At 48.0% G+C, this 27635-nt stretch overlaps 1 protein-coding gene across 1 annotated transcript in view; it reads left to right on the top strand.

Moving 5' to 3' along the window:
* The window catches only part of COL22A1 (collagen type XXII alpha 1 chain), a 241998-nt gene that overhangs the window by 70048 nt on the left and 144315 nt on the right, over positions 1-27635 (top strand). The window contains exons 10-16 of the mRNA XM_079145252.1: positions 2665-2709; positions 3782-3844; positions 8622-8660; positions 21032-21085; positions 22064-22117; positions 23178-23231; positions 24474-24518. Coding sequence (XP_079001378.1) covers positions 2665-2709; positions 3782-3844; positions 8622-8660; positions 21032-21085; positions 22064-22117; positions 23178-23231; positions 24474-24518 — 354 coding nt within the window. The remainder of the gene's footprint in view (positions 1-2664; positions 2710-3781; positions 3845-8621; positions 8661-21031; positions 21086-22063; positions 22118-23177; positions 23232-24473; positions 24519-27635) is intronic.

The following is a 27635-nucleotide window of genomic DNA, read 5'->3' as shown; positions in this document are numbered from 1 at the left end:
ATCTGCCCAGGTCTGCATGCCAACAAAATATAACAGAGGCAGCTGTGTAAACCCAAATCCCTCTGAATCCTGTTTCCTTTGGAACCCCCAATGAGAAGGGCTGTGGTAGATGAGGTTTTGATCTCCAGCCACCACACACAGACTGGGAGCTCAATCGACACCACCTCCGCCTGGGCCATGGCTCCCCTTGGAGCCAGGTCATGCCCTGGGGTCCAGCAGGCCTGCCTTCTCTTGATTCCCCACTCTCCAGCCCTCCCCTGGTCTCCCTGGTGTGTCTTCAGGACATGCCTCCCCTGTTGCACCCTGCATGGGCCCCTAGTTCATCTCACATGTTCCCCTTCCAGGTGTCAGGCAGTGACTCTGGATCCTTGGAGGGTCTATGGTTTTTCTTGCCTTCTGGCATTGGCATATGGAGTACCTTTGGCCTGGAAAATCTTTTTCGACCCTTTGACTCCTCTACCTGACTATGCCTGCTTTTTTTCTAAGACGTGGTCAAGGAATCCCTGTGGCTCCCTGCCTCCTTCCCTCCAATTATCACCCTCCATCCAGTCACTCTTTACTTAGTACCTGCTGTTTCCTAGGCATTAAGTCCCTTTCTTCTCCCTGAGCTCTTACCTGCCAGAACAATAACTATACTGTCTCCTTGTCTTTGCTTCCATAAATCCTAGTTCCAGAGGGCAGAACCTGAATCTTTACATGTCTGTATTTTGGGGGACTACTGCTTATCCTGTTTTAGAGGCTATTCAGTAATGGCTGAATTTATGGACAATCGGGCCACTGTTTGCAAAGGTGGATGGATGGATAGCTGGACAGACAGTTGGGTGTGAGGGTTAAGGGAGCACACCCTCTCCTTTCGGCAGGACAGGGTCCTGCTGTTGAAGCTTGTTAGTCGACTTATACGGCATCAGCCTCACACTCTGGGTGGCTTCACCTAATGACCCATTCTTTATTCAACCCATCATTTCATATTTCTGATCATAGACATAAATCATCTACTATGTGCATTTCACTAAATTTCACATGGAGACTTTAAGACATAGTATGGCTCTCAAAAATCCTGTAGTCTGCTACCTGGTTAGGGAACCAGGAGCTTGGACACCTGGTTCACCCTAGGGAGCTTACCATCAGGCCTGCTCCAGAGCTTCCCAGGCATAGGTAGGCAGGAAGGTGGGGAAAGGGTCCGGTAGAGGAGGTTCACAATCAGCTGGTGAAGCAGGTGGCCTCTGCCTCCTCCACCTGCATTTCTATGGGGCCCAGCTGGTCAGAGTTCTCTCCTTGGGGCAGAGTCCTGGCCACAGCCTGGCTTTGGTTCTAGGGTTCCATTTGGTTGGCCAAACAGGTCCATTCCTCATCAAAGCCGACACAATGCCTTTTGGGTCTGCTTACATCTCTTTGACCAAATATCATGGTCACCATGAAGGTGTCCAAGGCCTTGTGGGGGACACTCTGAAAGATCAGGTACACACAGGATTATTGATCTTAATTTGCAGGTGCAGATGTCATCTGTGAATGCACTTGAAAACTATCTGCTCGTGAAGTGATCACATGTGTGACTGTGACTGGAGTGTGGCTGTTACTGGAGGGAGCACATGTGGGGATGGGTGTGCGTCACTTGGTTAATGTGGTGATGTATCCACATAAACAATCACATGAGTCAGATTGTGTTTGCTTTCAGTATGGCAGTACTTACAGGTAGCCACCAGCTGCAGATCACATTTTTAAATCCAGTAACGAGATCTTTTGCCCATTTAAAAATCTGAACAGAGTTTACTTTAAGAAATTGCTTATAGACATGTTGTGCTTTGTATTTCAGTGAAGAATAATGACATGGACCAATAACAGCCAATGTAATTTTCTTTTTAATTGAAGTGATGATGTATTTGGGCAAAAAATAGTCCACGGAAAGCATGTTATTTTTATTTGTTTCCATTTGATATAGAAGAATTGCAATTGTATGTATTTATGGGGTACAAACTGATGTTATGATGTATGTACACAATGTGGAATGAGTACCCAGGTGTGGTGGCATGCATCTGTAATCCCAGCAACTCAAGAGGCTAAGGTAGGAGGATTGCAAGTTCAAGGCCAACCAAAGCAACTTGGCAAGGCCCTAAGAAATTTAGTGAGAGCCTGTCTCAAAATTAAAAACTTTAAAAAGGACTGGAAATGTGGCTCTGGGTGAGCACCCCTGGTTTCAATTCCTGGTACCAAAAGAAAAAAGAAAAAAATGGGAAACAAGCGAATTAAGCTAATTAACAAATACTTACAGTTGGTCTCTCCAGTCTGAACCCTTGCGCCCTCTGACCAGTATCTCCCCATTCTCCCAGTCGTGGAAGCCGCCCTCTGCTTCTGTGTTAGGTGTTTTGGGATTTCAGGTGTAAGTGAGGACTTGTGGATTTGTCTTTCGAATGCTCCTAGGTGTGTTTGTCTCTCTTTTACCCACTGATACCCTCATCTGGAGGCCAAGTTCAAAGTTCCCCAGTTAGATCTACAGTTCACAAACAGGGGCTCTCGGCTGGCCAACCAGTTCCCTTTTCCAGCCTTTGGTCATCACTTGGCTTCCAACAAAACTGGCTTTTCAGCATGTGGGGTGGCAGACCAGCTCACGATGTGAGAAGGGGACAATTAAAATGGAGCCTAACTTGATTGCCTTTCTTCCTTTAGGGCGAGAAGGGTGCAGATGGCCCCGTGGGACTCCCTGGTTTGAAGGTCAGTACTGGCATGGCAGAGGTGCCCTCTCATCCTGTGTGGTCCTTGCTCTGCTATGTTAGGGTGACAGAGGGTGTCAGATCTCTGTCCTGCCAGCATCTTGCCCCCTTGCTGGTCGAAAGGCTAGGGTAAGAGCCAGAGGTGATGCCTTTTCTTAGACTAAGTGTTCTTGAGTGTGCCAGGGCAAGATGGCCAGAGCCCAGCTCAGAGCATGTCTGCTCTAACAGGCCCAACCCTCCACAGACAGTTAATTCTGCATCAGGCCTTATAAGCCATTGTGCTCCAGAAATTTTCAAGAATTGTGCTTTTAAGATTTATTTGAATTTCATGAAATTCTTATATGCAAAATTTGTGAACTCCATAGTCATACAAAGTGAGGTGCTTCCTGGTCCCATCCTCAGTCATGAGCCCACCTCTTCCCCTCCCTCATCCCCCATGGTGCCATCTTCTCCCATCACTGTTTGTCTTGGAAAACTGAGTCCTGGAGGTGCCAAGTGGTATGGTCAGGAGTGGGTCAGGAGTATGGTCACTAGTGTGTGGTGTCAGCTGGGGGAGGGGCTGGGATTAGGGGTGGAGAACTTGGAGACAACTGGCCCTCTCACTTCTGCTCCTTCCCTCTCTCCACATAGAATTCCATTCGCCATGCTCTCCCCTCCCCACTCTGGTCTCAGTTCCTCTCCCCTGACCCACCTCTGTCTCTCTGTCCCCCTCCTGGTCTGGTCCTCCTGCCTTTCCTTTCCTGATTTCAAGTTCACTCAGCACATCATTACTGAGCACCTGCTAAGGGCCAGACACTGAAGTTGACTTCAGGGTTAGAGGATGGTGGAGGCCAGTCTTATCCTTAAGCACCTGAGTTGGGTGGTGCATACAGGTGGGTGGGTAAATGCAAGTAATGTTTGGGTGACGTAGGTCCCCTCCTCCTGCGGGGGTAGGACTTGTGACCTCATTGTGCAGTTGGCGGACATGGCCTTGGCTACTCCTAGGGAATAGGGCAAAGTCCGGGGTGGACAACCTGAGTGCAGCCCTATCAGAAAACCTAACCCGATGCTTATCTCTGGTTTCAACCCCTCAGGGAGACACGGGAGCCACTGGGCCACTGGGTGCTCCTGGACCCAAGGGAGAAAAAGGGGACATGGTAAGTCACATGATGCTTCTGTGTGTGGTTGGACCATGTGACTGGTGTGGGAGATTCCAGTCCTGATCATGCCAATCAGCCAGTGCTTCAGCCAGTGAGAGCTAGGCATAGAGCCCTTCCAACCATGGGCCTGTCTCCCTTCCTTCTGGACTTGGCCATGGTGGCTTTCTATCCTGGTCTCTTGCCCCTTTGCCCATCCTCAGAATTCTGTGCCTCCAAATTAATGCTATTGTGTTTCCCCAAATTGGTCATTTTGTGGTGACCTCTCTCACTCTGACCATCGTACGTGCTCTTTCCCCTGCCCCCACCTTATTTTCTCCTCACACCCTTTTCTGCCTGGTGGTGGGTCAGGAAAGAGATGAAGAACCACAGTTCAGGGCATAGCCTCCAGAGCTGAGGAGCTGGGGAGTCTGGCTCCACCAGGATATGTAGCCTCTCTGTTATTGGTTTTTCCACCTGTGATGTGGGAGTGAGAAGCAACTGTTCAGCAGCAGCTTGAGAATTTAGAATGCATGCCACTGGCCCAGAACAGGCCGGGAAGCTTTGTGAGGCCATCGTTGCTGTCAAGATCAGCTGGCACTCTGGCCTCCAGCATAGCAGTGGGCAGCATCAGTGACACACTTTGGTGCCAGATGAACCTCCAAACTTGTCATTGGCACCAGTTGTGACCTTGGGCAGGTCTCTTAACCTGACAGTCTCATTTGCCCTATTAGCAAAACAAGAAGCATACCAACTGCTTTGCTTACAAAATGCAATCTATGAATAACAGTTGCCTTTTTTGGTGTGTGTGTGATCATAGTTGGTTCCTTCCAGGTTCTCACTGTCAGGAGGGAACCCCAGATGACAGGGAAAGTCCCTTTCCAAGGGAGCTGGCCGGGCAGATGCAGCTCACCCAGCTCTCTGCTGCCTTCCCCCACGTCATGTAACCATCCATCCACTCCCTGCAGGTGCTTCATGTGCTCCTCTGTTAGGTCTCATAACCTTTAAGATAGTCTTTCATGTCTCTAATGGGACAACACTGATCATTGAGACCTGAGCAACTGGTCTGATGGCAGAGGCAGAGTCTGGTACTGCATCTGTTTTAATCCTGAAGACCTTTGTGGTGTGTCCTCGTTCACCAGACTGTGTACACCTGCCTCCTGCACATAGCTCAGAGGCATGTGCCATGTTCAAGCACCATGAACAAGAGTTGGGGGAACTTGACATCACTGACTGTGTGTCTGGCTCTATGGCACATGCTGTATAGGTTCAGGGTTCACTTAACTCTCATGTGGACATGGCAAGGTGGGGCCTAATGAAATACCCACCTTACAGCCAAGCACACTGAAGCTGGCATAAATGTGGTAACTTCTGAAGGTGTGGGTGTAGGGGCTCAATTGACATGGAGTGGGCACAGGGAATGCCAGATCTCCCCTCTCCTCCATTTCTGGAGTAGGACTCACTATGTCAAGTGCTGTCTGCAGAGTATGGGTTCAGAGGAGAGGAGATTGTGGAGCCCTGTTCTGGAATCAGAGAATCCACTTGAGTTTGTCAGAGAGTAGCATGTTGTACTCTGGAGCCCTGAACTGAGGGTGGTAGTTCATGACACAATATCTGATGCCTGCCTGGGGCCAGTGGCAGCTCCATCAAGGTGGAATGTACTGAAATCGAGGAAGTGGCACTAACTTTAGATGCCCCTCCCCAGGCAAATCTTATTACATGACCAGTTTGCTCCATGAACTGAAGAAGTTGCTAGAACTTTCTGAGCTTCATTTTCCTTGTGTGGAAACAGATATAAAAGTAATGCCTGGAGAGGTTTACTTTTGGAATGGCAGCCTGAGGGACTCTGGACCCACTCCCCCTTAGAGATCCATGCCTGGGGAAATCTCAGCATCTCTCTTCTCCTGCTTCTGGAGTAACAGAGGTTAAATTCCAGCAGATGCTGCCAAGAGGTGGGAACACTCTCCTTCCCCCATGCCCACTCCGTGGGTAGAAGTTCTCTCTCTGGTTGACAGGCCGAGACTGTTGATGGAGATTGCTCAGGCTCCCTCACAGGGAGGAGGTGAGATGTAGGCACGGACAGCCAGAGGTCACTGCTTCTACCACATGAGTGCCACTCCAACAGAAGGGGCCTCCCTTCCAGCCTGCAGCAGAGCAGGGACTCAGAGGTTTCCCCCAGGGGTTAAACAGTCCTTAAAAATGGAAGCTCTCCCCAAAGGCACAGGCTTTGAATCTGACGTGGAAAGAGCAAGCATCAGATATCTCCAGAAACAAAGAGGACATTGGTGGCTGGTCATAGAGAGCGAGTGTTCCATGAGAGCACCAGGCTGAAGCATCAGCCCACCAGTCACAGAGGGACCAAGGCCACCACAAGGACCCGTGGCATCTGCCTTATTCCTCAAGCACGGGCCCTGGTCCCATGCACAAATCTCTGACCTGATTTACTGAGTCAGATATTGGAGTGATCTGTCCACAGGCATCACAGAAAACATCATAATAATAAGCCCAGAGTGAGTGGCTCCTGGGAACTGGCTTTAACATCAGCAGAAATGGGAGGTGAACAGGCAGATCAGGAAAAGAGTGCTGCTAAGACCATTGTCATGCTGGGGTGACTGTGTCACATCCAAGGCATGTCCCCTGAAGAGCAGCATTGGAGACACAAGGCTGGCATCAGGGACAGACTCTACTGTGACAACTGGTCAAGCCAGTGAGCAAATACACAAGGACTAAAGGACAACCCTGGGCCAGCAAGTGCTGCTCTCCAGTCACTCCACTAACTACCTAAGGGGTTGTCTTCAAAAAAACTTAAAAGAAGGGTGACAAAGCAGGAGAATGTGACAGAAACACGGAAAAAGAAACCAGGCCACAGAAAGGGGTGTGAGAGGACACACATGTTGGATCCGAGAAAAGCCTTCACAAGTCCTGGAGGTGATTGCCCAAGGAACCAGGGGTAATTCTCGAAGGAAGGCATGGTGACAGCATTTCACTCCATGTACGATACGTCAAAAAAGAGAAAGAACTCAAATGAACAAGTGGACATTCTGGAGTTTATAACTGAAATGAAGCTGGGGGCCATCGCTCATGCCTGTAACTCTAGTGACTGTGGAGGCTGAGGCAGGAGGATTGCAAGTTTGAGACTAGCCTCAGCAACTTAGTGAGGACCTATGCAACTTAGTGAGACTCTCAAAATAAAAAAAAAAAAATTTTAAAAAGGAGAACTGGCTCAGTGACTCAGTGTTTAAGCCCCTCTGGGTTCATCCTTCAGTACAAAAAAAAATATGATAATAACTGGAATGAAAAAATAACTAAGTTCATGAGACTCAGCAGTGGATCTAGACTATTGAAGGCAAGAACTAGCATCTCCAAGATGGATGCTGTCTGAAGTACAGAGAGGGAAAAGAATGACCAAAAAGGAGGCATCATGGAATTGTGAGGATATGAAGTGTACCAGGGCATACCTCATGGGGAGTCAGAAGAGAAGAAAGTAGAAGCATGTTCAAAGAAAGAGCCGAGGGAGACATTCCATACTTTACACAGAGATACACGTAGAGTGCTTGCCTGTCACACACAAGTCCTTGGGCCCATCCCCAGGACCGAAAAACTCAACAAAACAGAAAACTCCCAAAGATACAAATAGGTAGAAAGTAGAAGGATGGAAAATAAATATTCTGAAACTTGAAGACATAAAAAAATGGAGTGATTATTCTAATATCAGACAAAATAGACTTTCAAACAAAAATAGATGATTGAGAAGGACATTTTTTAATGATAAAATGGTGTTCCTTTAGAAATAAGTATTGTAAATACATAAGCACTTTACAAATGAACTCCAGAACACAAAATACCACTGATAAGATTGACAGAAGAAATGGATGATGCAATGCAGATGGCTAGACACTTGCATTGCTCACTTTCAGAAATGGACAGAGCCAGGAGGATGCAGGGACATAGGAGCCTTCATACTCTGCTGGCATGAAGTGGTGCCGCTGCTTTGGAGAGCAGTCTTGCAGTTCTCAGCAGTGTAAACCTGGAGACACCATCTGACCCAACAGTTCAGCTGCACTCCTAGGTATATGTCCCAAAGACATGCAAGCTGTGTCCACGGAGAAATTTACAAAAATGTATTCTTAGCAGCATTCTTTATGATTGCTAAGAGGTGAAACAGACCATGGTCCATCACCTGAAGAACAAATAAAAATGACGTGCTGTATGTGTGCATCGCCATGCTCATCTGCAGCAAGGTGGAGTTCTGCTCATGATGCCACTGGCTGAACCTCGAAGAGACTCTGCCAAATGAAAAAAGCTGGTCACAAAAGGCCTCATGGTGCACACGTGCATACACACAGAGTGTCTAGAATAGGCGCATCTCTAGGGAGAGAAAATAGATGAGTACATGCCCAGAACTGAGGTCGGGAGAATGGGGAATGACTGCTAACTGGAGAGGGTTCCTTCTGAACGTATGGAAATGCTCTCAAGTTGATTATGGTGATCATTGCACAGCTCCCTAAATAAACTCAAAATTGAATTGGACTCTTGAAATAGGTGAATTACATGGTGTACAAATTATATGTCATGAAAGCTGTCGTGGAAGCAAAGAATAGTACCTATGATATTGAAATATCGAAAAAATTCCGTGATGTGGCATTCACGAGAATCCACATTCAATCCATCATAGTTCATCTCTTTCAGAGGCTCCTAGCAGAGCTGATGAAAGCATCCAGCCCTTTCAGTCTCAGGGTGATGCCCTGGCATGGGGATGCTCTGCAGTAAACTTGGCCTTCTGCTTTCCTTTTTCTAGGGCAGAGGATCATTTGTCCAAGGAGAAAAGGGTGAAAAGGTAAGCACCTGCCTTTACTGCACTCCTCTAAGGGGAAGGTGGTGGGGACTTGGGTTTGGGGGAGGTGTCTGCCGCCTTGCTGCTACCTGATGAAGAGAGCAGTGGGGAGAAGAGGTACTCTGAGCCGTGTTCAGCCTCGGCGCATGTCCTTCACTCGAGTGGTCAAAGCATGTGCAGTACGCCACAGGAAGAGAGAAGGTGGAGACAGGAAATGGCAGCTGGGTGAGGTGGGAGGCAGGACCCACGTGTCTTGGGGAGTCACAGAAGAATCTGTTGGAGAACTCGACTCTTGAGCTGCACCCAAGAAGTGGAGCATTGGGCAGGGCCTCCCATGCAGGGGGAAGAGCATGAGCAGACTGTCAGGGAGAATGCTCGCTTCAGATGTGGGTCGTTCATAGCGTTTAGGGCAGAGGGCACGTGATGGCACTCAAGAGCTTAGGAAGTAGAGCTGGAGAAGCAGTTTGAGGACCACCATGTTCAGGGTTTGTTTGTGGGGGTAGAGGGTCTGTGCATGGTCAGACACGCAGAGGATGCTCAAACAGAAGGTGCAGGATAGATGTGAGGGGAGACACACCTAGAAATTCATGGGCAGTCAGGGATTTCCATGGAATTTGTTGGGGAGGTTATGAGGACAGAGGACTGAGCAGCAGAGACCTGGAGGATTTCTGGGAGGCCTAATATGCTCTCCCATTAGTGTTATGGTTTGGATGTGAGACAATGCAGCAACATTCAGAGGAGAAATGATAGGGTTGTAGGAGTCTTAACCCAATCAGTGACTTCATCCATGATGGGATTAATTGAAGTGGTAGGGTGTGGCTGGAGGACATGGGAATTGGGGTGTGGCTTTGGGGTATGTATTTTGTATCTGGAGAGTGGAGTCTTTCTGCTTCCTGATGATATGAGTTGCTGCCCTCTGCTACCCTCTCTTGCCATGATGTTCTGCCTCACCTGGAGCCCCAAGGAATGGAGCTGATCTTCTATGGACTAAGACCTCTGAAACCGTGAGCCCTCAAATAAACTTTTCTTCCTCTACGGTTGTGCTGGTCAGGTCATTTAGTCACAGCAGTGAAAAAGCTGACTAAAACAATTAGTTTCTTCTTCTGACACCTCAAGGCACCTGCTTGGTGCCCAGGGTCACACCTGCCCATGCATTCTAGGACCTGTGGCCCTGGGGGCACAGCTATAGTCAGGCATCCTTCTTCCTCACTTGGTGCTGGAAGCAGAGGCAGAATGCTGGGAAGACTGACACTCCTGCTTCTGTCCTCACTTGACACATTGACTGGCAGCTGGCATTTGTTAACAAAGTCTGATCTGGATTCTTTCACACCATACTGTGTGATTGCAGTGAGTCACCTCCCTCTCTGAGTCTCTCCTTCCTCCTTCTAGGGGTGGGATGTGAAGAAGCACAGAGCCCCTTCAGGCAGCAGCTCTGAGAGCATGGAGGCAGCCCATTCCCAGCACTGTCCTCTGGGGCTCTCTTCTGTAATGGAGAGTCTCTGCTTCCCTTCTGGGGATGAGTGGACCAGGGTGGGCCAGGGGTTGGCAAGGACCACAGGGGGCTGGTGACTCATGCAATTGGACAGGGCTTAGCAAACTGACTTCTCTGCTGACTGCTGTCTTCAAAGCAGCTGCTGGATGCCAAGGGGATTGCATGGGGAGCCTAGTGAGTCCAAGGGTCCTAGTTCTTATCCTGGCTATGCTTCATCTTTTTGTCACTGCCAGTCTGTACCAGGTGTCCTCCTAAGTGCTATCTGAGGTTTATCTTCCTGCATTAAGGCAGACTTCAGGGGATGCCTGTTTCATGGATGAGGAAAACATAGCTCTGAGGTCAAGTCTCCTGCCTAAGGTCACACAGTTAGTAGGTACCTGGGAAATGCAGTCACTGATTGTTATTATAGTGACAGGGGGGAAGCTGCAGAGCTGATTAAACACCCCTTCCCCTGCATTGAGCAAACTGAAGCAGAGAAAAGGTGAGTGACTGGCCCAAAGTCACACAGCTGAAAAATGGTCTTCCAGACCCCCCACACTTCCTCCTCTTGGCACCCCCATCACATGACCCAAGATTATTTCTGGTGACCATGTTTAGAGACCCTGGGATGGCTAAGTGCCCTACAAAGTCATCCTTGAATCAGCCACTAGATACTCAGCATTTGGGTGAGGAGGAAGAACAATAACAAAAACCACCAAAAAAAGTTATTTGTTAAGCATGTTCACAGGAATCCATATGGCAGTAAACACTCAGTGGCATAGTGTGTGTGCCAGAAAGATAAAATCAGACGGTGCATATAAGAAACACAGCTAAATTTACTGAGCTCACTGACTCACCAGCAGACAGAATTTTGGGTCATGGAGATATGATTTATCATCTTTGATAGTTTTCCTTAATTTTTCTCAGGCTCATAAACCTGACAGTGATACTGAGCAAGGGCTTATCACTCAACACACACAGAAGCCAAAACCATGGTGCTGGACTTTTGCAGAAAGAAATATTCCCTAAAGGTGGACTGACAAGGAAGGAGATGGGAGGCAAGCTTAGATATCTCTCCTGGATGGGCAGATAAGAGAGACTTAGGGAGCATGGGATGGGTGGAAATAGGGGCTAGTTGGTTTACAACTGGAAGTCTTGGTGGACTAAGTTCTACTGCTCTAGGGAACCATCTAACTCAGGCCTGTTCTGCAGCTGCTGACCCACCCCTCATTCCTAGCCTAGGTCCGTGGGGTCCTGTTTGCATTCCTCAGCTTCTACTCCTCAGAGACTTTTGGTTCCTCCAGGTTCTGGAGATCATTTTAGGTCAGCTCCTAGGTTCTACACTTTGTTCTGAAAATATCTTGAGCAGTTTTTAGGAACAGGGAAGTTGCTAATGTATGGCTCCCTTTCAACAGAAGAAACAGAAGAAAGGTCTCTGAGTCAGACAAGTAGCACAGGCTCTTTCAACTTTTTGTATGTTGTCTTCATGAGCTTGGACCACACACCTGAAGGAGGTGTCAGGATGCTGTGAAACCATCTGAGTGTTCTGAAATCAACAGGTAGAGAGTCTTTGTAAGGTGGTTCACCATGAAGCCAAATAGCTCAGGTGCTAATTACAAAAGTGAGGAAACAACCCAAGGCCTGCAGGGTGGAAGTAAGGCAGGTGGTTAGAAAGCCAGGTTTCTCACCACCAGCTGAGGCAGCTTGCTCTCCGAGTCTCTGCACATTCATTCCCAAACTAGTCCCTGAGGAGCTCTCTGATCCTTTGTCCTTTGATCATTTCAATCTTCATGAAACATCTCCATTTTGCCATGGACTGTGAAGCTGTCAGGTTTTGGGGGCAGGGTACCTGGAATTCCTCAGCTCCAACTGGCTTCCATTGCTATAAACATGTGAGTGCTTCTGAATTGGCAGTGACCTTAAAATGCCACTGATGTCACCTTGGTCTGCATACTTGGCAGGTGGCATCCAGTGTGTTTGGAGTGTATACCAAACTGTCCTAGTAATGTTATGTGGTTCCAAATGACCTTCCTCAGTATTTGTCTTCTGCTGACACTGGGTTCATCTTTTCTAGGTCCATTTCCCATTCCTTCTGAAATCTCAGGGATGCTTCTTCTTCAGTGATCTTTGAGGTGTTAGGCACCAAGCCAGGTGGTTTGAGACATTTTCTTAGTCATCCCTCCCAAAAATAGCAGGAAGAAGGCACAGTTATTCCCATTTCATGGAAAAAGGCATCAAAACTTACAAAACCATACAAACACACTGATGGTATACAGAGACTTAGGAAGAGAACAAATTGCTTATAATAAGCTCTGGCTTATTCAAAATGATATCGACTACCAATTGAGTAGCCAGACACCACACTCAGTGTTTTAGTTAACTTTTATGTTGTTGCGACCAAAAGGCGTGGCAAGAACAACTAGAGGAGGAAACATTTATTTGAATGCTCACAGCTTCAGTGGTCTCAGTCCATAGATGGCAGACTCCATTCCTTGGGGCCTGAGATGAGGCAGAACATCATGGGGAAGAGTGTGGTGGAGAAGAGTGGCTCAGGGTGTGATCAAGAGGCAGGGCAAGAACCCTTCTCAACCAGGACAGAATATAAACCCAAAGGCATGCCCCAAGGACCCAACTCCTTCAACATACCCACCTGCTACAGACACCACTCAGTTAACCCCATTCAGGGGATTAATTCACCAATTGGGTTAAGGCTCTTATAACCTAATCAGTTCACCTCTAACCTAGCATTGTCTCACACATGAGCTTTTGGGGGACACCTCACATCTAACCCATAACACTAGGGGACTAGGAAAGAACATCAAGATGGGGAATGTGAACTTTGGAGTATGATGAACACAACATCTGCCTGTGAGAGTAAAGGGGAGTGGGTGTTTAGGAAAATCACTCTGATCATTGTGTGGCTAGTAGGGTGGAGGCCGTGGCTAGAAGTGATGTTCCTGCTCAACCCTGCTTCTGACTAGAGGGGAATCTGCAGTTGATAGTCAGGTGTGCTTTCATAACAACACTTCTCTGATTCCCAACACGATGAACACAACTTGTATTGTCCACATTGTGAAAGAGTAGGCCCTTCTCACCTGTTTGAAATTGTGATACAAAAAAAGGTGGATGGGGAGGATGCCTTCCTTACAGAGTGGTGACCAGGAATGATCATGGAATGATCTCCAGAAACCATGTTACTTATCCATATTAGGGACATTATGCCCCAAATGTTTGTGTCCCCTCAAAACTCACATGTTGCAATCCTAATCCCTAATGCAATAATATTAGGAGGTGGGCATTTGGGAGGTGAGTCAATTATGAAGGTGGAGACCTTCTGTGCAGGATCAGTACCCTGTGAAAGAGGCCAAGGAGAGACCCTCTCACCACTTCTGCCATGTGAGGACACTGCAAATGGTGTCCCCTGTGAACAGGAAATGGGCCTCACCAGACACTGCTTCTGCTCACACCTTGATCTTGGACTTGCCACCTCCACAGCTGTGAGAAATAAATTTCTGTTGTTTATAAGTTTTCTGGTTCAACGAGTTCTGCTATAGCAGCCCAAGCAGAGGGAGACAAGTGGTTGCAGGTATTGGTGAAATGCATGGCATAGCAAGGAACAGGAGACACATTTTTAAATCATTGATTCTCTTTGAAGCATTGGGTAGTGGCATTAGCAACAGCAGCCATGCAGAATTCACTTTCCAACACCTGTGATCTTATACGGAATGGTATATGAACTTCATCTGAAAAGAAACTACCATGTAGTGAAAAGAGTGATGATGTAAACCCTTTATTGATTCCTTAATCTGTGCTAGGTTATTTGGCTTTTGAGTGGCAGATTCCTAAACCCCTTGTATGAGGCTGGGCCATGCCCAGGATTACAGAACAGGTGAGAGTCTGGGGTTGAGACTGGGTCTGTCTGACACAAGACACAAGACCAGAGACGAATCCTCACTCTTGACCACTACATTGGCCAGTGCCATCTGCTGCCCCCTTCTGAAAGCAATGCTGCTGGCTGGGAATTCTAGATCCTAGTTTCTCATAGGAATCAATTTCATGTTATGACTGCATTGTAGAGCCTTGGAGCCAGAAAATGCAAATTACATATTTGTGTTTATATGTGTGAAACTTCTAACATTTATTTATGCCATCTGCTTCTAGCTCCGGGTCCTTTCTCTTTGTTCATGGTTGGCGTAATCAGCTTCCCCATCTCCTTTCCTTAGTGTGTGCGTTAGTGGGCATCATTCGTGGTTATTGAATTGGATAGCTGTGGTTGAATGCCTTCCATTTTTACAATAATTAAAAGGCTTAGGGGAAGCCTGATTTAGCTGTTTATGTGCCCCCATAGGTTGGAGTTAAAGTAGAGGAAAGAAGGGCGCTCCCAGCCCTGTCCATGGTGCTGAAGGTGCCTTGGAGCAGTTTTGAGTTAGTGTCTTTCAGCTCCAGACAGGCAGAGCTGGATAGGGAAGTCTAATTTTTCTCCAGCACCATCTGACACTCAGTTGCTTGCCAGGTCTAATGGGCTAGTCACAAAACCAAGGACTTTGTATAAAAGAGTGAGAACATTGTTGGGAAGGGAAAGGCCAGCAACTGGACTGAGGGGTCAGGGGGTCTGAGGGAGCAGACCCTAGACACAGACTGGCTGGATCCAAACCTTGCTCAGCCACTTAGCAGCTGCATGACTGTGGGCCATTGCTTAACCCTGTAACCCCATAACCCCAACTTCCCTCCCTCATCTGTGAATTGGCAAATAAAGCACTCTCTGCAGAGGGTTGCTGTGAGGACTAAATGAGCTAATGAAAATAAATGACTTTATTTGTAAAAAGTGCCCATAATGTTAAGTATAATTACCATTATGCCAGCATAGTGTTCCATTCTCCTACACCATGTGACGCCTGTGTTCTCAGCATTAATGAGATCTTACCCTCAGAGGCCCCAAAGTGTGGGAGCTCTTGTGTCTCCCACTTAGGACATCTGCAACTCTTGAGGCCTCAGGAAGCCCAGAGAGTGTCTTAGACAGAGTGTTCCAGGTGGGCAGCTGTAGAGATCTTTCTTTTCTTCAGTTCATCTAAGATAATTCACAGGACATCTAAGAACGATGACAGTACCTGCATTTACAAGCACTTGCTGGCTGCCAGGGTTCATGTGCATGCTGTTTAACTTAACTTTTGAGGAAGAGAGTGTTCTCATCTTACATGGTATTTATAGTGAGACCGGGTGCCAGTGAATTCCTCTGTATGTGGTGGAGGCAGGATTTGATCCCATGTTTTCTAACTCCATGACCTGCATATGTCTGTAATAAGAAGTGGTTCTCAAACCCAAGCTGGTGCTCAAATCACCTGGCTAATGAGACCCCCATTCCCAGAGTATCTGCTTCAGTAGGTCTACAGTGGGGCAGTAGCTCCAAGTGATGCTGATGCTTTTGGTCCAAGGACCACACTTTGGGAACTGATGCCCATAGATAATTCCAAGACCTTGCCTAAAAGGCTTGCCATGCCTCCTACCAAATGAGTGAATAGTAGACTAACATAGCACCTCTGGTGGGCTCCTTGTGTTTAGAAATACTATGATAACTAATTAACCAAGAGAGTAAGAGGGATGTATGTTCCCTTCTATCTCTGTATCATGCCCAGTGAGTTAACAGGGTGAACCTAAAGTATGATCTGGATACTGATGAGTGGGTATGGATGGATGGGTAATTTCCTGCTAGATGTCACCCTCCTATGATCTCCAGATGGGGTCGTGGAGATGGTGAGTGGGGGGGGCAGAGAGGTCAGTGCTGCATTTGGAATCAAGGGCCAATTTTGAGTCACAACTGGTAGCACCTTGTTGGGAAGGCTGGTCCTCTCTGAGCCTTAGTTTTCTTTTGCAGCAGATTTCACATGCATTATCTATTGCTATGCTGTCCACGACCTGAGTGTTGATTTCCTTTTAACAGAGGCAATAAGGAGGCTCAGAAATTCCACTAAAAATGGCAGCACCTGTTGCTTGTTTTGCATTTCTCCGCCTAGGAAGCATTTCCCTGCCTTGCAGAGGGCTCTTCCTCCTTGCACTACCCTGTTCATAGCAGATGGAGCTGATAACAGGAAGGGGAGTGTCTTCCTCCTTACTAATGCTACTACAAATTACTTTAGACTAGGTAATGTGTAAGCAACAGAAACTCACTGCCCACAGTTCTGGAGGCCAGGAAATCTGAGATGAAGGTGCGAGCAGAGTCGGTGTCTGTGAAGCTCTCTGCCTTATCAATGGCCCCTTGTTGCTGTGTCAGAAATCCAAGAAACCCCCTCGAGCCTCTTTAATAGGGCACTAATCCCATCTCCTAAAGTCCTCAATTCTTGATACTGTTGGGTAGGGGATTGGACTTCAGCATGTGAAATTTGAGGGAACATAAACATCCAGACCACAGCAGGAAGTAAGTTGTCCTGCTGAACCCACATGCCCTGGAGGCCTGCTGTCTTCATTTCTTTGTCTTCTCCCCTTCCCTCTCTTGCACATTGTTGTGGCTACCCTTATTCTTTAAGAGTCTTCTTGTGCCTGACCTTACCGCTTCCTGAGCAGCCTCCAGTCTTGGTCACCCTCTTTGCTCACCCACATGGACTTGGGGGCAGCACTTATATTTAGTTCTTAATAGAATGCAAGCGTCTGATGAACATTTTTTTATATATTTGTTGATTGATTGTTTATCTTCTGTGAAGTGTTTGTTTCTTTCCTTTGCCCATTTATTGATCTGGTTATTTGTTTTTTTAGCGTTAAGCTTTTTGAGTTCTTTCTATATCCTGGAGATTAATGCTTTGTCTGAGGTGCATGTGGTAAAGATTTTCCCCCAATCATGTAGACTCTTTCTTCACATTATTGATTGTTTCTTTTTCTTTTCTTTTTCTTTTTTTTTTCTTTTCTTTTCTTTTCTTTTCTTTTTTTTTTTTTTTTTTTTTGTGTGGTGCTGGGGATTGAATCCAGGGCCTTGTGCTTGTGAGGCAAGCACTCTACCAACTGAGCTACATCCGCAGCCCCTGATTGTTTCTTTTGCTGAGAAGAGGCTTTAAGTTTTAATCACCCCATTTATTGATTTTTGATTTAACTTCTTGCGCTTTAGGAGTGTTGTTAAGGAAGTCAGATCCTAGATTGACAGGGTGAAGATTTGGGCCTACTTTTTCTTCTAGTAGGCACAGGGTCTCTGTTCTGTTGCCTAAGTCTTTGATCCATTTTGAGTTGAGAAATGCAAATTAAAACTAATCTGAGATTTCATCTCATTCCAATCAAAATGGCAATTATCAAGAATAGAAGCAACAATAAGTGTTGGTGAGGATGTGGGGAAAAAGGTACACTCATATATTGCTGGTGGAACTGCAAAATGGTGCAAATATTATGAAAAGAAGTATGGAGATTCCCCATAAAACTTGTAATGGAACCACCATTTGCGTTTATACTCAAAGGACTTAAAATCAGCATCCTACAGTAAGGCAGCCACATCAATGTTTATAGCAGCTCAATCAAATTGGTAAGCTATGGAACCAACCTAGATGCCCTTCAACAGGTGAATGGACAAAGAAAATGTGGTGTGTGTGTGTGTGTGTGTGTGTGTGTGTGTGTATATATGGTGGAATATTACTCAGCTTTAAAGAAGAATGAATTTATGGCATTTACTGGTAAATGGATGGTGTTGAAGAATATTAGGGTAAGTGAAATGAGCCAAACCCAAAAAGCTAAGGCTGAATGTTTTCTCTCATATGTGGATACTAATTCACAATAAGGGGGGGGGTGCACTGGGGGAGAATAGTTATTCTAGATTAGGTATAGGAGAGTGAAAGGAGGGTTAGGGGTATGGGGGTAGGAAGGATAGTAGAGTGAAATGGACATTATTATCTCATGTGCATGTATGACTGTATGACCAATGTGGTCCTGCAACATGTACAATTAGAAAAATGAGAAATTATACTCCATTTATGTATGACTTATCAATATGCATAAATGTATTCTACTGTCATGCATAACTAATTAGAACAAATTAAAAAAATTTAGAAGATGCTATAGTTGATTCCATGGTTGTAATTAATACTTATTAATAAATATGATACATATAAAAAAGAATGTAAGTAATTGGCATTTTAATAATATTTTACAATCCACAAAATATGTCCTCGTTTGTTTCTCATCTGAAATCAGCATGAAACTATCTTACAAATGACAAAACGTAGGCTTGGAGAGGCTGAGTGGCACTCTGGCTGGGACATGAGTGGGTGACCTAGAGCTCTGACTTTTTCTTTTCAAAGCCACTGAGGACAGGAGACAGGGAGTCCAGCTGGGGAATTTTAGAAGGTGTATCACAGGGGCATGATAGTATTTTGTAGCATTAATATTAGATGACACTAAAATGAACTATCTGGGTCAGGGGACACAATTTTCACAAGCCCATCTAATCCAAGGGCTCGGTGACAGGAAGGGAGACATTTCTGACTGTGCATCTGCAGTGCTGCCTTGGCTATCTTAGCTATGTGAAACAAAGTTCAGAGGAGTTATTACTCTGTTTCAGTCAGATTTTTAAATACAAAGCAAAGGTAGCCCACCCCATGTGAAGGAGGACATTGATCCTATCACACTGGTCTTGTAAAACAAGTTGCCCCTTGGTCTGTGTCCTTGAGATGTGTGGATCCTGAAGTAGGTGTGTGCCCTGCCTGCACCTGGAGCCTGGGACTCAGCCTTTCTCCCCCTGACCATAGGCGTGGTACTGAGTGATGGAGAGAACTTGAAGCTGCAGTTTGCTGGCCCTGGAGACTTGGTCTTCTCACTGTCACCTACTGCTTGCTTTGTGTTCTGGGGTGACATACCCTAAGACTGGTTTTAAAGCAGGAGCACCTTTTGTTACCTTCCCTGGTGAACACACAAGGTTGGAGAAGGGATGGAAGTCACAGAGCACACCTGGGCCCTGCACCAAGGTGTCTTTGCTTCCCCCTCTCAGGTACTTGCCTTGTAGGTAGGCCAGATTCACAGATGTGCAGCAGGCACCCACTTGAAGAGAATAGCAAGGCTAGAAAAGTGACCATTGTGAGGAAAGCACAGGTTCCAGAACTTTCTGGAGTTCAGAGTTCTCTCTGGCATTGCCTTTGGTCTCACCCTGACTCCCTTATTAGACAGCCCTCAGAGCAACAATGAACCACTGCCCCCACCTTTATTTCTAAGGTAGGAGTCCCTGCCTCCTGCTGCAGGACTTCCCAACCTGCAGGAGCCAGAGGACAGACTGGCCTTTCCTGGACCCAGGTCCTAATGGTAACCGAGGCGCTGGTGAAGGCCAATGCTGGGGGAGGCACCACCACTGCTCTTGTCCAGAGAAGTCCTTGCTCTTTTGTGATGTCTCCCTTTTGGAAAATGTTGAATTTTAGCCCTAGAGTTATAGGGATGTGGCATTAAGGAGGCTGGTGTCTTGGACACGCACAATCCACAGGGTCTGGTCAGTGCAGGAGTGGAATGTGGGCCTTACAGAGGGGTGGCACACATGGGCTGAGCCCAGCTTTTTCTTGACTACCAGTCTCCTGATCCCATGCAGAGCTTCTGCCTCCCCTCAGGTAGTTAGAGGGGCTCTGGAATTGCCAGGGAAGTGGGGCTGGTGCTCAGGACTGCTGAGTGTCAGTGAACTGGTGTGTGTGCAGATGCTGCTGCATGTTGTCAAAATGTTAAAAAACACATTGGTGGTTGAGCAGCCAGGGATGGACTCAGGTCAATCTAACGCCAAGCTCAAGAATGCCTGTCTTTCTCTGCAATGCCATGCTGATCAATGTTAGGTGGAACGTTGAGACCACAGAAGACACTGCATGGCAGCTGTGAAAGTATAGATGTGTGTGCATGCTTCTTATGGATGAAACTAGAAATTGTAATGTCTGATATGCCTTTAAGAACAAACTCCCTGCTCACAGGGTCATTACGAGGACTAAGTCTGACAATGGCTGCAGAAGTGCACTGTAGCATGCAGGGTCCTGTAGCTGCACTTGTGGATTCGTCTGTCTGTTCACTGAAGTCGCTTGGCTCTCACTGGACATATGGAGGAAGCCCAGGTCGAGGCATTGCCTGCTCAGGGTCATGTGGACAATTGAGGATGATAGAGGGAGCTGGGCAGAAGGTAGCTCCTTGGATTTGAATCAGGTGGTGTCAGAGTTGGATGGGAGCTGCGAGACCCTGGAGTCCCTTGTTTTAAACTGCCTTCCCTGGCCTGCTGCAGGGGGTTGTGTGTGCAGGAGGAAGGGGGCTTGGTGAGGAGCCTAACCCAGGCCCCTTCACCCCACAGCTGCTCCATATTTATGCTTGTTATGTGCATCTCTGTGTGATTCCTTAGAATTAAGTTTGTCCCAAGTCAAAAAACATTAAATAGCTGTCCTAGTCCAGTGCCTCTCAGCCAGGAGGGATCATGTCTCCTAGAAAACATTTGGCAACATCTGGAGACATTTGGTTATTGCAATTGGACAGTGCATCTGGTATCTAGGGATCTACTAAACATCCCATGAAGCCCTGCAGAGGCTTTCCCAGCTGTGTGTGCCTCACTGCAAGCTGGGCAGGCCCTCCCCTCTACACATGGGACATCAGCCCAGAGAGAGAGGGCCACCCTTGGCGAGGGCAGGGTTGCAGACTGAGCTTCTCATTCATGCTGTCAGGTCATGCAGATGCCTGGAGATCTTGTGAAATATTGCCCCTGATGTGGTAGGTCTGGTGTACCTCTGGGAACCTGCATTTATCTGCATTTCTTCCCCTCTCCCAAGTGAAGCTGCGGTTGCTTGCTGACGAACACTCTACAGGCAGTAAAGTCTTCTCTGCAGCCTTCCGCCTGGTACTTTATCCAGTGCACCAGCACCCTGAGAGCCTATCCCAACATTGTCCTTACTCTCCACAAGTTGCTAATCCCTTTCTCTTTTTCTAGGGTTCCCTGGGCCTGCCAGGTCCTCCTGGGAGAGATGGCAGTAAAGGCATGAGAGTAAGTGCTGTTCCCAGCACCCCAGTGGCCCTTGCCAGGACCAGGCCTGAGCTGGGCTTCTTTGTACCACATTGGATCTTCCCAGACCCCTGGAGCTCAGCCCAGTAGTTGGAATGGCAGCAGCTGCTGTTGGCACTGGATGTTGGCACCTGTGCATCCTTGGAAGCTTGCATTCTTAGTTGATAAGGAGCTTTGCAGGCAGTGGGGAGGGGCTTGTGACCCCCCGGACCCCCCATGACTCAACTGGGAACTGGCTGTAGTGGGGGAGAGTTGCCCAAGTCCCCAGTTCACAGCTATAGGAGTCATGGTGATACCCAAGCAGTACCTCCTAACCCCTCCTGGCAAGCCAGCTTTCTTCTTCTTCCCTGCACTCCACTCTCATCCCACTTGCCCTGAGCTTGGACATGTTCCCGGAACCCAAGTAAAAAACAATCTCAAAAAGTAGGTCTGTCTGCTCTGGGAAAAGTGATATTCTACACCAAGAACCCAAATGGAATTGGCTGTGGGTTCTCTACCTCTCGTCCTTCTTCATCTGCAGCTGAGTATGATCAGGTCTCAGAACCTGATTTGTGAGAATCCCATAAGTTCACAGCTGGCAGCCTTTTAGGACAAAATGCGACCAGGAGAGAAAGGGGAGTTCTGTGAGTCCCTGGACTCTTGGTCCCCTCCAGAGGCCCCACTCCTTCTCCATGAAGGTAGACATCACTGGGACTCCAATTACGATGCTTCCTCCACTGTCTGTCCAAATTTATTTTTGTTGACCTCCAATGGTAGGAGAAAGTGGGGGTGGAGATAGCATTGGAGGTGAAGATCAGATCCTTTGCCTATAGAAAAACATCTGAGGGCAGCCTGGGACGCCCCCCTGCCCCCGCCCCTTTCGTGATGAGTTTGGAGCTGCAGGATTTGGGTTCTCCATATGTCTTTGGTTGCTCTGGTGTGTCCTGACAGCTCTGACCATGTGCTAATTTGTTTGCACAGGGGGAGCCAGGAGAGCTGGGAGAGCCCGGGCTGCCTGGCGAGGTGGGCATGCGGGTAAGTGTCCCTGTGAGCCGTGTTCTGCTCATGTTCCTAGGGGACAGGTCCTGAGGCAAAATGAGGCACAGTGAGTACAGACAAGACACTCAGGTTGTTTCTTGTTTCCCCTTCTCACACAGCACATATATTTGTGTGTCTATCCACATGTAAACAATTTCTCCTAAATTCTTAAAAACCGGATCATGTAATTGGCAATTCATTTAGCAAGTGATTTGAGACATTCTTCCCCACCAATCTGGAGAGCCCACACCCATCTATAGTGTCCCCCAATACGGAAGGCATTGCAATTTGTGTGACCTTTCCCCTACTCATAGCCCTAAAGGTTCTTTCTTCTTTTTCTGATTTTTTATTTGTTCTTTTTAGTTACACATGGCAGTCGACTCTATTTTGATATGTTTATAATTTCATTTGTTTTCCACTAAAATCAGTGAAGCAGTAAAGCATGCACATGTGTGTGTTTGCGTTTCTCCTCAAAGCCTATTATATTTTCACTGCAGGGGGAGAAACCACAAAATTTGGGACATCCTTAACTAAGGAAATGCACATTTTCATGTAAATTTTTATAGATGTTTCCAAACTAGCTGTTCGAAAGCTGTAGTAATTAGTGGCCTGGACAGCAGAGGAGCCCCCAGACTCTGTAGACTTCCTCCACTAGGCTCTTTGTCAGGACTCCTCAGGATGCGCCCACCCGGGGACAATATGTGAACGAGAGCCACACGAATCAGCTGCACAACTGCAAAAGATGTGCTTGTGTCCAGGCAGATCTCAGGAAGGCAGAGGGACGTGGGGCAAGTGGAAATGGGAACTGCTGCATCTGGGCTCACAGTGTCTCAGAGGCACATGCCAGAGCTGTTGCCTGAAGTCCAGCAGATCTGGGTGTGAGTGTGGCCCCATCAGGTAGGGGCAAGGAAGCAGAGGTGGAGGGGTCTCCTGGGGAGGTGGTGCAGGCAGCGCAGGCAGCACTATGTGGGATGCAGACCTGCGGATCTTTGTATCAAACTGGTCTTGGCTCTTCTTTCCATCTCTAAACCTTTTCTTTGTGAATGTTCTTCTACAGGGCCCCCAAGGACCACCTGGACTTCCGGGACCTCCTGGGCAGGTTGGAGTTCCTGTAAGTAAAGGCTCTTGTCTAGGAGGGGTGCTATCCCTTTGCCCAGGAATCAGGAACCAGGCTCTCTGGCCAGTCCCTCACCTGAATCGGCATGATGAGGACCTGCTGTGTTGCACGTAGTGTTGCCTAGGAAGCACGGGTCTCTCTTCTCTTAGACCAGAAATTCTTAAATGCTGTGATACTTAAGAATCTCCTGGGGAATAGGTTTAAACACACATTCCTGAGACTCCCGTTCCAAGGTAGTTAACCAGGATCAAGGCCAGGGGTCTCTGACACTTGGTTTAAATAAGCCACTTTGCTCACCTGTCTAGTCCTCCCCTTCTTTAAGGGAGTGACAGCTATTGAATTTCTGGTCCCTGGACCAGTGCCTAGACCAGTTCCAGACACAAGGTTCAGCGTCTCCAGTGAGTGAAGTAGTGAAGAGCAGATGCCATGGCATAGGAGGAAACAGTGACTTCTTGAGCATTAGCCCTGTTCTTCATTCTCATTAACAAATGCTGACATGGGTGGGGGTGGAGAAAGTCATTTTCAGCAAAGCAGCTTGCACAGCCTCCTGCACACTCATCCCATCTCAGTATGCACAACCAAAATATTTAGATGGGATTAAAATAGAATCCATGTCCTCTAATCCCCAGACATGGGTGACCATCTGCCCTTCAGAACAGTGTCTTGTGGCTCTGACATTTTGCTCTCCTGTAGGCCAAAGATGCACGAATTGTCCCTGGAATCAATGGGAAGGTCTGGGATGTATCTGCCATGTTTAACACCCTTCCCATGGAATGTCCAAGGGTCCCTTCTTTAAAAAAGGAGAGGAGAGGGAGGGGCCACACATGCAGGCCATAGCACAGGATCCTGTTGCTGCTTCTCTAGGGGCAGGAGGAGGGATGTATGCAAAAGGCCCCAGAGTCTCTAGTTCAAATGGGGCCCCTTCCTGGAATCCATGCAGGCTCCAGGTGGCAGGGACCGACTCTGAAGCCACATTTCTGCCCTTAGTGAGGTGATCTCAGATGTGTTCAGGTCTATAGCCACAAGAACCTGGTTAACCCAGACCAGGGGAATAGCCCCCCTGGAAGTGGCCCTGGCCACTCTGTGCCATTAGCAGAACTACACTGCTACAGAGTCTTCACCACCGCCCTCCTCTGCAGCCTGAGCTGGAAGTGCCCAGGTGGCTTCTCCACAGGCCCCAGGGGGTAAGCACAGAGAAGCAGGCTATGGTGGTGTCAATACTCTTTCCTCCCCCAGGGTCTCCAAGGAGAACGAGGGGAAAGAGGACCTCGTGGAGAAAAGGTACGTGCAGGCTGTGCTGATCAACCCACAGCACCCTCCACTCTCCAGAGGGAGAAAGTGTTGGGACTGCCTGCCCATGGCGTGTGTATGAGTGTGCATGTGTGTGCACACATGTTTGTGCATATAATATATGAGTGCACATAGGTGTGTGCATGTGTGGTGAGTGAGGACCAGTGTAGTGCAGCGTCAATTTCCCACCCTAAAGGTGCGCTGTGCTGGAGGCTGTGGTCTCAGTCCCTGCAGGCCTAGCATCCTCTCCAAGAGGCAGAGGTGAGGGCTTCTAGACAGAGTCCTGGCAGGTCCTGGTTTTTACCATGGACTGGCATCTGACCTTGAAAGTTATATAAATTCTCTGCTCCTCAGTTACCTCTATTTGAAGAAAAGGGAGGGGTCGTAAGTTTTGTGGTGCTATTGATGGACAGGCCTCTGGGCACTCAGTCTTGGTACCCATGGAGTACCAGTTGCAGGCCAGATCCAGGGAGGACTGAGACATACCCTGCCTTCAGGGGTCCAAGAGCTTAGTGGGCAGGACAGATGCTTACAACATCAATGCAACACATGGCTGCAGATGCACAGTGGCAAGTGCAGACCCTGGAACATAGATGGCCCTCAGGAAGCGTTTGCTGAAGCAGTAAATGAATGGTAGATGACTCCATCAAGACCAGATCCCCGATTTGAAGAATCAGAGGTGAATCAACGGTGTAGAAACTCAAGCTGACAGCAGTCTGGATGGAGCCAGGTTTGTCCACACAAGAGGCAGCTGCATTTGGAGGATGCAAGCTGCCTGAGCCCCCGGGACCTTGGCCTTTAGACCCAGGTCCAATACCAGTACGGGGCCTCAGAAGCAGAAGCCTAGAAGCCCTGACCAGTTGGGAAGGCAGCCACCCCTGAGAGGCCAAGGTTGTGGTTTCTCCACTCACTTGAGGTCTGGGCTGGGCCAAGCCTGGAGTGAGGGGCGTCTGAGGAACCTCAGGCAGGAGCAGTCTCTTCAGGGCCCACAGAGGTCCTGTTCACGGGGCTTCGGGCTGCTCCTCCTGGGGTCAGTGTTCCAGGGTACACCACAGCTCCAGACGACGTGTGTTCAAGTCACCACTGTTCCTGAACTGTGGAACCGAAGATCCCCATCACCTGTCAACTCATCTAGATAGGTTGCCGGGACTCACAGAGGCACCTGCTGACACTACAGTGTCATCTGCCTCATGAAAGAATATTGAGGAGGTTCTGAAAAAAAGTTAAAGACTATATATCGTGTTCTCAGCTTCTCAAGCAGGAAACTCATGCCTCCTGCATGTCCCGGTCTTCACTGAGGCAGCACTTGGTGCAAAGCATGTGGTCAGTTCTCATCTTGTGACACACTGTTATGGTGCTGGGTGCCAGCTGAGATGGTGCAGGACCCAAGATCAAGCTTGGATTGCAGAGGGCCTTGACCGCCGGTGTGGACATGTGACCTTTGGAGACATGTGATGTGGCTCAAATGGTTTATTTTGAAGTACATACTTAGATGAAGTCACAGGCCTGGATGAAGCATCAGACAGGAAGCTGTGTCATGGTATCCAGAGAAAGTGCCCACGCTCAGGTGGACCCAGGCCACCATCTGAACTATGGTCTCAAAGTTTTCCAGGTGCTGTGGCTTCTACTCAGCTTCTGAGGATGGCGAGACTGAATTTCCCAGAGAAATGAAGACTAGACTGTGCCCTGGTGAGGGGAAGCCCTGTCCCTGAGGAGCTGGGACTGCCGCTGAGCTTCTGGAACCTGTTTCCTCATCTGTGGAATGGAAATATTAGTGTCTTCCCTGTAGCTTGTTGGAAGGTTGAATGAGATAACAGAAGTGTCCAGTTCTTAACTGACACGTCCATAATACTCATTTCCAGTCCCCACCTGTGCTTCCGGGGAAATCCAGCTGTATGTGATTCAGTGCTTTGTTCCTGCCAGAACACTGTTTGGAAACAGCAGCCTTTTCCATGCAGTGCACGGCAGCTTCCTCAGCAAGCTTTTAGAGTCTTGCATTAAGACTTTTGTCTAGTCAACAAATGCTGCATTTCTATGGACATCCCAGATCCATAAAAGACTAGAGAAACCTGCAGCACTTTCCTTACTGTACAGGTGGGGAAACTTTTCCGATGCCATGTGTTTTGTGACAAGGAGAACAAGTTGTAGAGACCCCTTGTTCCCCGCCTGGCTTTCCTTTGTGTGGCAGAACAGGTCTGAAACACTGGAGTATGATAGGGTGGCCCACAGCCCTTTCTGCTGAAGTCACCGTAGGGAAGCTCAGGAAGTGGAGGGCCACCTCCAGGTGATGTCCAGGGGAGAAAGTTCAGCTGGTGCCTCCAACAGCCTGAGTCCCTCCAAGGCTTAGCATCCCCATGGTGTGGATTAGCCCTGCAGTGATTGGAGACTGTTTGGACCCTGGCTCTGGACCCTGTGAGCAGCCTAACTTTTGGAGGGTCATTTAACCTCTGAGGCTCAAGTTTCCACCATACAGAAGAAGTTTAGAGTATTTACTGTGTCAAACTGCAGCAGGATTAAATGAATTAACTTCTATAAAAAGCTTAGCAGGGTCCTGAGCTGCATACTGTGAGTACAGTAGGTGAGAGGAGAGGCAGAGACAGAGAAGAGGGGAAGGCAAGCTGTGGATTCTGCTAGCTCAGCTTTGGGTGTGACTTCCACCTCGTTTTTGATGGGCTTGGGGACTTGGGCACCTCCATTTATCCATCTGCCAAACGAGGAGCAGGGCTCTCTGATGCCCCGGGCCCCTTTCCAGTTCTTATATTTAATGGGTACTTAAAGTAGTTTATTTTCTCAGGAACCTCTCTGAGTCTTACATCAGCAAGAAGGAAGTTTCCATCTTCCCTTGAAACAGGCCCTTCCAGCTGCATGGCCTCACCCAGCACAGTGCTGGCCCTGTCCCAGCACTGTCTTAGCCAGGAGTGTCACCACCCATCCATCAGTGGGGCTGTGCACATCCCTGAGCAGGGTGTTCACTGTGACATGGGAAGCAGCACTGCTTCTGGGAATTTTCAGAAGATGTCTCTGAGGACATAGGTGGGGGCAGGTTCTGTCGGTGAGTGTAGGTCCTAGTGTTGAGGAACAGTGAAGCCCAGAGTTTGTCAGGAGCTC

Source organism: Sciurus vulgaris, assembly GCF_902686455.1.
Source record: "Sciurus vulgaris genome assembly, chromosome: 1".
In the NCBI taxonomy this organism is placed as follows: Eukaryota; Metazoa; Chordata; class Mammalia; order Rodentia; family Sciuridae; genus Sciurus; species Sciurus vulgaris.
Note: the sequence above shows the minus strand (reverse complement) of the source record. Positions and strands in the feature narration are given on the sequence as shown.